General features: G+C 39.2%; 1 protein-coding gene across 1 annotated transcript in view; it reads right to left on the reverse strand.

The window, feature by feature from the left end:
• Positions 1–12184, reverse strand: part of VAPB (VAMP associated protein B and C) — a gene marked incomplete at its 5' end in the record, with an annotated part of 31435 nt that overhangs the window by 11792 nt on the left and 7459 nt on the right. Inside the window, one exon of the mRNA XM_082007029.1 lies at positions 3782–3934. Within this exon, the coding sequence (XP_081863155.1) occupies positions 3782–3934 (153 nt within the window). The remainder of the gene's footprint in view (positions 1–3781; positions 3935–12184) is intronic.

Genomic DNA, 12184 nt, shown 5'->3' on the forward strand with positions numbered 1-12184 from the left:
CGGTGTCTTAGCAAACGGGGCAGACCCGCTGCGACCAAAGAGAACCAGCTGCAGAAGCACCCTCCTGAAGGCAATGCAAACTGCCTTTTCAAAGCCAGACAAGTTTACAAAAGACTAAAAATCCCCACCAAGGATATCTGACAGCAACGTACGGATGTCAGCTTCTCCCCGTTTGTAGGATGCATGTTCAGACTGCTCTCTTCAGTGGGACACTGTGCACAGATGGCACCATCTGTACTTCCTCTCTCCCCTGTTACACACCTATAAGCAGATGCTGATGAGTCTGCAGATTTTTTTTCCACTTTTCCGTTGCAATCCATTCATGCCTTTTATTTAGATTTCAACCTCTCGGAAGCCACAACAATCTGATATCTTTGCTGAAATAAGACATGTTTAACAAAAATGGAATGTGTGCAAATACCCTTTCTCTTCAAAGTATTTCAGAGCACCAAATGCAATGAAATTGGATGACAGCACACACATACACTTCCCAAGCATTACATAAACTCAGCTGTTAAAATTACATGCCATTATATAACAGGTGAAAACACAGGCTACAAACCTGACATCGCAGCAAGCAGCGCATGCTGACAGGGCCTTAAACGCAGATATTTAGGACAAGCTGTGATATGGCATAAACAGCCAGCATTTGACACTCCACTAGAATAAAGCAAGTTTTACTTATTCTAGCATTTTATAGGTTTTTAAATGAGCCATCATACTAGTGCGATAAAGTCCGACTGCTGCCTCTATCTTAGGGTAGAACATCTTCTCATACACTTACATCAAAATGGTACAGACAGTTTCACAGGAGTTTAAGGCATCCAGTTACTACAGCCCAAGGAAGATAAAGCTGCCCCAAACTCAGCTTCAGTCAGTAAAACCCTGGGAAACTTCTAAATTGTTCCAGAGATTCATGCCACTATACTGAGGCACTGATTTTTTGGAGAGACACTGTGCAGTAACAATGAAGTCCTACCAGGTGGCTGTGTTAAAGCCAGTCAGCAATTCTCAAGATGACAGACTGCATATAGTAAATACAGCCCAATTAGTTTAAGTGTCCGGAAACTATTACTGAATTAATTATATTCTAATAATCTCTCATCAATAGTATTTTCACTAGCTTTGGAGGAATTCAAGTCCTATTTTTATGGCCTGTGCAAGACTTGAGTCACATGACTGAAAAAAACTGATTCAGAGGCAAAGAAACAAATTCTATTTTTTTTTCACTTCATTAACTCCAAAATCAGTGCTCTGTTCTTAAGCAACATTACTCCAAAGCAGAGGTTAAATACATCTCCCCCCTTTCTGTGACCTCAAACCCAATTCTGTTCTGTAAGCTAATGAAAGTCCTCGTTTTGATCCCCCCTATCCTAAAGATCCCTTCTGCTAATCAGAACTAACGACACTGCCACATTCAAGTGCAAAATTAGGTCCCATGCATGTTTAAAGGAGCTACCAGGAGTGCAGTAAGTACAGCTCTATTAAAAGGAAATTCAATCACAGCACATGATGAAGACAGCTTCAGTTTAGAACGTTTTAGGAAATAAAGACTAACATTTTTATAACCCCAGAATTCTGTAACACACCTACCTATAAATTTACCTTAATATATTACCTAAAGAATAATGAATGTGTACTACCTGCATTTTAAAATATAATGTTAATGTAAGGACTGACAATTTAGGATCATTATTTATTATTACTAAGTTATTACCAGCATGAAAAAATGTAGAACACAAATGTGATTAAATATACCATAGCCATTTGCAAAACTAACTGAATCATAAATCACTATAAATAAAGTTATCAGAAAAGGGAAATTTTTCAAAGCTATGTAAGCAAGAGCAAAACTATGCTGAGGGTTAGCACAGCAATCTCTCATAATTGGACACTTTTAAGTCAAGTCTTGGACTAGATCCATATTCTACCTGGTATGCTGCTGGGAAGAGTTGGGCTGGAAAAGCAAGACGTAGGCATGCTGGCAGCGTAACATAAGATGGTTCATAAAACACTCGCCTATGCTATATTCTGCTCAAGGTAGAGCGAAGGGTCATTGTAAGCAGTAGTTTAAGAAAACACCCAATGTTGAGATCAAGACGACATTTTAAAAAGCATGGTATGTGCCAGCAAAGGAAGCAGGCTTTTAATTTTGCAAGTTTATCTGAAAGATGAAAAGAATCCACATCTTTATAGCATGAAGATAACTTGTAGCTAGAAACGATGCTAATTTTCATTATCACTTCATTGATTTCTATGCAGTTAATATGCTTGCCTGCAGCTAGTATAGATGACAGACAGCTTTACTTGGGAATTGTCCCAAGTTTTAAAAATCCCTGCTTCTCTCTAGAAAGCTTTTTCATTTACATATTAGTCATTTCAGAGCTTACTGGATACGTGCTAGCCTTCTCCTGAAGCAGAACTGCTTTGCCTGCCCCACCTGTAGCTACCACATTGTACTGGTTGTCTCCTCACGGTGACATTCCCCAGCGACTAACTGCAAGCGAGGCACAATTCTGCAACCATATGCACGGTCAATTTGACACAATAGAAATCCCAAAGACAACAGATCAATGAGGGTGCAAATGTAGGCATGCACAAGAAGATTTACAGGATTAGAGTCTCTTAATGTTGCAGTGCAAAGTATTTTTGGGATCAATTTCATTTTGTTGAAGCAAGCTCTCTGAGTGTGAGGTGTTTGAATATTTTACATTTTATTAAGTGAAAAACCTGAAGTCTTGATTTTCATATTTTGATTTTTTTTTCCAAGCAAAAAGCAGTAGGTTTACTTCCCAAAATTTTTTATTCCAGGCTAGAAAAGTTTGGTAAGAGACTAACAGCAAACTGTATAACCTATCAGTAAGTAATTTTTCTCATCATGCCAATATGAAAAATCATTTAAATAGTAAAATTTGAATCTTTAGAGAAATAATTTTCTTAACTAAGAAGTCAGACTTTATTCATGCAGTATGCCACTACTACATGCATTGATAGAATTTTTTTTTAAAAACACAGACTGGAGAAGTTATTGAGAAAATACACTGCTTTCAAGCATGCATCATCAGCAAGTTAATAATATACAGACATTGTGCTTATGGGAAATACTCAACTCTGTGCTTTCAAAGTAAGCCACTTCTTTGCTTTTACATTACCAAACTTCAGCAAGTTAAGAGCTACTGACTCATTAGAGAAAATCACTAACTTTTCCCATGGAACAACAAAGATTTAGTCACTTGACATTTCTAACACCAAAGCACACTGCATCTTCAAGGAACACAAAACAAGCATGGTTTGAAAGTAAATGTTTTCATTATTGGTTATATTTGGCAGTTCAGCAATAGCCTACATCAGCCTAAACCGGCTGCAGTGGCTGTAGTCCATCCAGTTTTATTCCTACCTTGACATGCCCATCCAAGCACTTGATTTGACCCTGCAGTGAGCTGGTTCAGGAAGTTAAGCTGGCAAAAAACTAACTGTACAAAAATAATCCCACAGGGAAGGCAGGGCTCATTTGGATAGGCTGGCTAATACTGTTACTGAACTATAGAAATCATGTATATATTTCTCCCCTCCCGCCAACAAGATGTAAAAACAAATCTATTACTGCTAGACAAGGAATAAGGGAAGTAAAGATACATGAAATGGCTGCTTCTCCATGAAATCAGAACCTCTTGGTTTTACAAATATTCAACAAAATACTTTCAGATTGCAAAGCATTCCAGAAAATAACTGATTAGAAGAAGCTATTTTCAATCACCAAAAACCTGCTTGAATGACTTACCAGAAACATTAATTGATGTTCCTGCATCGATAATTCCACTGTTAGGCCTTACACAGTATCTACGCGGTGCTGTGGTCTTAACTTTGAAGCACACATTTCTGTCTGTGGGATTGCCGAGTTTCAGGTTTGTAGTGACAACATCTGTGAAAGGACCTGAGGAGGAGAGCAAAAGCAATCTTGAAATCACACAGAATACTTTCAAGCAGAGGCTAAGCAGGCTCTAAATCTCTGTTCACAAATCTTATAAAGTAATTGGACATTCAGTTTCCGTCTATGGCACGTACAGATAACAGTGCACACGAAGCCGAGGATGCAGCGAAGCATGCATCCGATGTGCAGCATACTCCCCCACTCACAGCACAACAGCTGAAGTTGATCATTAATAGCAAAACAAAAAGGGGGAAATCATTTATACACAGTGCCAGCACAACAACATGACATTGAAATGATGCCAAATTCTCTGCTGTATCACAGTTATTCCATTCTAACTACTGAATCCCAGTAAACCCAGGTTACAGAGAGATACCATATATACCTATGTTATAGATGATAAATAGGGGAGTACAGTATGTTAACTAGAAGGGGAATGATAACAAAGTAGTTACTACAGATTCATCTGCATATACAAGCTGTACCTCCACAGAAGTGGGACTCCATCAGGTACTCAGAAATGCTGTACCGCAGCCAGCAAGATAAGCATTCAGTGTGCATCCCCTTCTCCTACCAAGTTTTTTTTTTTTTAATAATCCTCTTGGCTATTAGCAATGAAAAACCAGAAGAAGTCTTCATAAAATAACCTACCACATCCCACACAGAAAATAAGCACGTGGAAAATGGGGAATTTCTTGGGTGCCGAGAGCAGTGGCAGAGACTTCTGTATCAGCAAAATCAAACCATTGTCAACTTCTGCAACACCAAGCACTGGCAAATCACTTCCTCACCAGCTCACCACCGAGTTGAAACTGCTCAAATCCCTTAGGTTAGAGGAAAGGCTAGTTACTGATGTTCTATAAGACACTGATGAATCAGACAGGTAGCATGCAATTGCAGTGCTTGCTCAGATGGTAAAGAAGGAAAATTAAAAGAAATATAACCACACTGTGAACAACTGTTTTCTGCATAGAAATAGTTAATCTGATGCCTGAATAAAGTATCTTCATCTATCCTCAGGAGCAAGAGCAAGGTGGTAAAAAAAATTGAACATTTCCTTACAGATATGACAGCCCTAAAATTTAAAAAGGCTGAATGATGATGATGGTAATAAGTACTAGCAGGCAACATTCCACCATCCTCTTCCTGCAGCATAGTTGGCTTAAAATAATTTAAGTTTCCTTCCTTTTCTACAAATTCATCACACAAATAAGATGATGTCTAATACAGCTGAAAAAGTATTACAGTCCTGCAACCTTTATCCTTGATGCAATTTATTTTAAGTAATTAGAAGGGAAAAAAACCCCAAAACAATCACACACAAACAAAAACCCAACCAGACAACAATGGAGTACCATTTCTGCCTGCACTCTGAACAAGCCAGCTTTGCATTTACAATGCAACCTGGTAGCAAAAAAATGGAAGCAATAGAATTTTCAGATCTCATGACAAAGATTTCACAAAACCTGTGCCTGGTGAAACACTGAGATGTGAAAGACAATGAAACACAGCTGTCAAGTTTTCTCTGTGTTTTGCATGCAGAGAGACTTTACGTCTCAAATAAGTGGGAAGAAGAAGCCATGAGTTGTAAAAGCTAAACAAGCCAAACTATCAGAAAAATCCAGCAAACATTTAGGTGTGTGAAGACAGTATCAGGTCTTCAAGATAGTTCTAACTGGGAGAAGTTTAACATTTCAGACAAAACTACTTGATGCCTAAGCATTAAGGATGTGCCTTTACTAAAAAATTACAGCTTGAGCTATTCCAGCACGGAGGGAGGATCGTCTGTACAAAGCCCTACACATGCAGCTGCATCCTCAATAGTGCTTTACTAGCCTGCATGCTGGGGTAGATTTCCTGTGGGAAATACCATGTTTTTACTTGGCTGATCCATGAATGCACGCGGGATTTGTGTGCCCCAGCAGAGAGCTGCTGTTTGTAATAGTAATACGACAACAATTCTCTGCGTAAAATTTCCAAATGGAGTTACTTATTGCTAACATAGATCATACCAAAATATTTGGCAGCAAAACCTTTCAGCAGACCAAATTAATTTCTTCTTGTCTGCTTGACATTTCCTCTTTGCTGTCCGCTAAACTTCAAACAGTTTCTTTAGATACACTTTCCCCAAATTACAGGTTTTACAGATCAGCCAGCACAACTGTAGTAGAAGGCCGACATCTGCTTTCAGCAAACTTGCGCGCAAGCATAATCCTTTCGGCATTGCTGTTAAAATACCGTAGCAAAGCAAAACAGAGCAGACAAATGCAGGACTAAAGTGCCACTATAGGTGTTTTGAATTGCATAAGGAAAGAAACAGACAACCTGAGTATCACTCAGGGGTAATTAGGGCAGGGCAGTGAAATGCTATCAGCTTGGCTGGCCAGCCTTTTAAGAGCAAGGCACATGAACTGCCAACTCAGGCCGAAATGAAACCTTGATAGCCTGTTGTTAATTACTATAGCCTAGCGTAAATGTTTTTGAGGGAGGTTGGGGTATACGGGAGAACTGATCCCAGGATAAAAACACGCTAATTCTGTACTGGAGATACACCTTTGCCTTCTAACATCTCGATTTGTGCACTGCAGGTACAGTTGATTGACTTGGGTATTAACAGTCGTATGAGACACACATCTACCCTACAGCTTCATTTTTCAGTGCACGGCATTAGGACTTCTGGAATCACACCCACAGATACAGTAAGATAAAGTGCTCTACATTTCTTTCCGATGTCTTCGTTCTCACTGCAAGTGGAGGGACTATTTATACAAGCACATGCAACACTTGGATAACACCTATACCCCTACAGTGGGCTGTAAGCACAATTACAATCAGTCAGGTTGGCGCATCTGGATGGTACTTGGGTTAAAAGCAACAAGCTGACTCTGTAGTGAAGACTGACTCTTACTGTGTGCCTAAGCAGAAGTCGCACTTAAATAAAACCACAACTTTTATTTCATAACAATCATAACAAAATAATGTATTTTTGATTGCTCTTAATATTTTTACGTAAGTGAAACTTCTATTAAGGCAGGGTGCTTTCCAAATGACAATTTGCACTTCTTAAAAGAAAAAAAAAAAGGAACTATTTTTCACCTGTGTTTTTAGAGATCATGAGAAAAATGCCACTGGTGTCATCCCAAGGACAAAGTTATGGGAAACTCAGGGTCTGTACATGCATCATCTGACATGGGGTTGTCATGGGAGCAAGCTGCCTAGAAGGAAGAATGTAGTAAATTAAATTTGGCGGTGAAAGTTTGAAATATTCCACAAGGCTCGAGGACTTTTTCCTGCCAGTTAGAATAAAGTCAACTTGCGTTAATGCAAACTGGGCATCTAGTGATATGCAAACTAGCAGTACTACTTAGAGAAAAGAAAACATCACCTCCTATGCTCATGCAACAACAAAACACTAAGTGTTATCATGGTTTTTCATAGGGTCACTTTTCAGCATGGTTAGTTTCAAACTACAGCTGTGGCTTTCCACCCAGGAGTTACGCATACAACCCTTCACATTAGAAGATCACAGCATTATCTCACAATTTGCCACGCTCCATTTTCTATTCAAACACCAGTGCTGTATCAATCCTTCCTAAGAATGCCATTCTGCACTGTACTGCATTATAATATCCCAGATCATTTTACCAATAATACAAAAGCCTGAGAATTAGGTCAAAAGAACATGATGTCAACTCTATTTAAATTTTAAATAACTCTCATTGCAATAAAAATTGCCCATAATTGTACCAGCAAATCCAGGCTGGTAACTTTTTGATCAACAGAGTATTTGCTGTAAGTTTCTTGCCTCTCGCTACTCACAGTAACCATGCTACACAGCTACATTGTCTGTACCGAATCTTAATACAATTATTCTCACCTTAACCAAAGTTCCATGCTTTAGCATGGCAAATAAACAATCCTCATACACATGTACTTTCAATGCAGCAAGAACACTGTTGTAGCGCTGTTTGGCATGTAAAAGGAGTTAGGGCAAGTATCAGCAGAGGTAAAGCTTTGATGGCACAGGCTTGGCCAGGAATATTCAAACTAAACAGGCACAGTCCTCTGCAGATTTGTACTTGCATCTTTATGATTAGCTACACACATTAGTTGGGCTACAGTCCCAGGGTTGCTTTATGCCTGCTTCAGTCTGTCTCACTGCTGAAAAAGGAGGTTGTCTGACCTCTCATCTCCACCAACTGCTTGTGCTAGCTGCACGGTTTTCATCTGGCTGAGCTGAGAGCTGAGCCAGGGAGCTGCTCGGGCTGAAAATTAATCCACTTACAAGAGAGGGAGTGAGGGAGGGGGCAGGGGGAAAGAGAAAAAGGAGAATCAGTTTTCAGCAAGATCAAGCAGCACTAAGACACTGGCATCAGGGAAACGGCATCTTTCTGCACAGCATTCTGCCAAATTAAGGCAACACGGTCTCGTATTTAGTAGGTTAAAGCTAGCACCTCTAGGCATACACTCTGCAAGTCATACTTTTCCTTATAGAGTTGGCATAGCTGTTGAAAGTAATTAAGGCACGTGCTTAATTTTTTGTGCTTAAATCTAATGCAAATTCTCATCTACTCAAAGCCAGGCATCCCCTAAAAAAATTTACTGAACTGGCGCTTTTCAGAGCAAAAGCAATGCAGTAACACTTGGTAAAATCATAGTCGAGTCATGTTAAACTGGCAATTGTTGACTAACAAGATTAAGAATAAATTCTCATCAAGCTGCCCATGTTGTTCCCAGAATATTTTAGATGCACTTTCATTATCTTTCCCGAAATAACAATTTTTGCTGCTCCAACTCAGCACCAGACATGTATCCAAAAGCGAGGTAACTGGAAACGGGCAGAAATACAGGCAGAGCTTCCTGTGAGCCAACCCCTCTTGTACTTCCTTTGTGGAAAGCAGCAGAATGCAACAATAGGAGGGGAAGGACATATTTCATCACAGTTTAATCCCATTGATGTGTCAGATGAAAGTCATTTATCAACTGACATATTAATCAGCCATAGAAAGGTAACCAAGGAATCTTTAATAAGGGAGATGGTGGAAAGCAGTAAAGGGGAAACTTAAACTGTTTTGTGGCAATTCTCAAGAGCCAAAACCCTATATACTGATGTGTCCTGACGAGCAGATGCCCACATGGAGCAATAATTCATCCACTGAAAGAGCCATGGTGACTCTGCCCGTGATACTTCAGGCTCCCTTCCCCACCACACACACCACCATGGCTCCTACTCCCACAGTGGGAAGTGCCGCCCCATCAGCTTGGTCAGCCCCTCAAACTGGGGATGCACCTCAACCTGCTCTAGCATGTACGAACCTACTGCAGAGTCCTAAGTGAGTGTACTAGCACCACCACCAAAACAACCACCACCCAAGAACAGTCATCTCTCCATCTGAACATTTCCGCCTTTCTACTTATAACTCTTCTTATCATCATATCTGAATTGTTTCTAAGTTCCTTTACTATGCCTCTGACAGTACCAAGTGATTTTATTTTATTTCCACAATTTCCCCCGTTTTATTTTTGGGAGTGTCTATCAGGAATTGAGAGAGAGTCAAAATAAAAACCACTAGCAATGAACAAGAGGGCTCAAAAACAGGTGTAGAACTTGATTTACTGTACACTTCTTTTTAAAGTTATATAGAAAGCTGATTACCTTTGAAGATAAACACTAAAGTGAAACAAGCTGAAATGTCAAGCAAGACATCTTGAGCTATCAGCCAGGTGCCTGTGAATCAAGAACACCCAAGATCCAATCAAGCTCTCCCACCATTTTACTGTCTTTCGACAAATTACTTGGGGGCTTGATCTTCTGCTAATAAGAGCCTTAAGAGTTGATAGCAACTCCAAAACAGAAGCAGGTTTGGACCCTTACAGTTTTCCTCTCTACAAAGTCAGGAGAATACTTATCTCATTACAGAGAATCTTGTGAAGATTAGTGTTTTAAAAAGTACTGTATGCCAAGTTTTAATCATCATCATCATCTGGCTCTGGAGACATTCATAATTAAGTGAGCATCCGCAACTTTTGAAATCAAAGAAGTCAAAGAATGAGAAACAAGAAGTGCCTGTGTTGCATAAACATCTGATTTCACAAGTAACTCAACTGAGAGGACCCAACAACCCCAAATTTGGTAATTATTTTTAAGAAAAACTTAGGCCTCTCTTAATCCTCGTGTAAACCACTCAAACCTTTCAATCTCAGCTCAGGTTTTAAATGGAAGTAGCTAGAAAATCCTGCTCCTGTAGGTAGAATCAATTTATTTATTCTTGCCACAACTATGCTCATCTGAAAGAGCCCTTGAAGCAAAGTGGCGGGAGGGAAGTGGTCATTCCACTTCTGCTGTGTCAAGCAGTAGACACCTTGATGAAAAACCAATTACAAAAATAGAAGTGACAACCAAATCACTCCCCATGCAATAGCTGACGCAGTAGAGTAATTCTTTAAAGAAAAAATGTAATCAATAAAATGATCTAAGATTTAAAAAAAAGATGATGTAGAAAACCAACAAAATTACATGATCCAGATGCCAAAGTTGGAGCAAGGTTGGTAGTAAATTATTCCATTTGGATGGATTAATCAGTGTCCTTCTCTGGCCCATTTTGGCACAAACTATTTTTGCCAGAGCATGCCTCATGCTTAATAGGAAAAAAAGAGAAAAAGCAAGTATGAGACTGCAGGCTATTTTCAAGGTGTCTATTAGTATGTAATTTTTATCACCTTTTATTCCTCAGAGGATCATTAACAGTTTCACTTCACAGTTGTAAGAACTGTGAGGCTACACATAAGCTTGCCAAGCAAAATGGAAGAACATGCCCTTCAAATGATTTTGGTACCAGTGTCATTTGATTTTTCCAATTGATCTCTTCGGAGTTCTATTATACCCAAACATTACTTACATCAATCTTCAGCAATAAAATTGCACAACACGAAATATTTTTGCTACAACCTAAACTTAAAGCAGTTTTCCGCACACAATTGCATAAACAAGAGACTGATAGTGGAGTTGGCTAGCTTTTAGAGGTACATCTCTGTTTCAATTGTGCTTTCACATCCTTTTAGAACTGAATGCCAAACATACTGTATTACTTTGTTCATTCTACTCGCAAATATTACATGTACCAACTCTCTCCAGGTATGAAAACAACTCAGAAAATAGTAACATACTCTCTTTTGATAGTGGAATAGTAGCTACATCTCTTTCAATAAGCATGACATAGCAAGACCTACTTAAAGACACCTACTTTATCCTACATGGCTAGAAGCCTCGTTCATGGGGGCTGCTGGGTGGGTGTTGAAAGGATACTGAAACAAGGCACAGGCCCTGCGGGAGAAGTGGGGATGCAGCAGTGCGCAAGCGAAGCCTCGCACGATGCCGGCCTGATGTGCAAGCTTCCCTGGTAAAAACAGTACATTGACTTCAGTCTTCAGCAAAGTATCTCCCTGGAAGAAGCACTGTGATTTTAATCACCATGCTAAACTACACTTTTTCTTGTACTTCTTGTGAAGTAATTTTTCCTGGTTTAATTTCATCACTAATTTCCATTTCAGATGCACATTAAAATAGCAGGGAAGGAACAACTCAACTACTCTAATTTTATGCTCATATATACTCTTCAAATAGCAATTTGATATGTAATTTAAATAGCAACTGAGCAAATACTTTAAGTGCAAAACTGTGCATAAGTTGCAAATACCAGAAGAAATGAGGAAAATTAGAGATTTTGGGATGCACAATGAGTAGCTGCCTTTCTAGCAAGTTAAAAAAAAATTAAATAGGCAGTAAGAAACTAATTATAGCTACAAATAAGGAAGGAATCCCGAATTTCACAAGATGTATTTCTGGGGAGCCACTTGAAAACTAGCCTATTAACTATGCTTTCAGCATCAAAGGAAAAAAAACCACCTGACAGCTTACATTGGTCTGGTGTACAAGATACAAATATGAAATTGCATTCTCCAAACCTAAACTTCTGCAAGCATTATCTGCATGACACCAGTAAGCATACTGTAAAAACAGGCATACAAAAAAAAAAAAAAAAAAATCTTACTGCCGTTACACCTTTGCTCCTAGTGCAGTAAAGATGTAGGAAGGCCAGAAGAGGAGACATAGCAAACCAAAGGAAATTACACATGCAAATATTTTGAGAAGATACATGAATTAACAATTTCTTTTGCATCACAGGCAGCAGCAGTTGCAAATATAAACAGGCAACAGAGGCAGTCCAAAGATGAAACTGCATACGGAGGGCT

Source organism: Phaethon aethereus (genome assembly GCF_964289735.1).
Source record: "Phaethon aethereus genome assembly, chromosome: 16".
In the NCBI taxonomy this organism is placed as follows: domain Eukaryota; kingdom Metazoa; phylum Chordata; class Aves; order Phaethontiformes; family Phaethontidae; genus Phaethon; species Phaethon aethereus.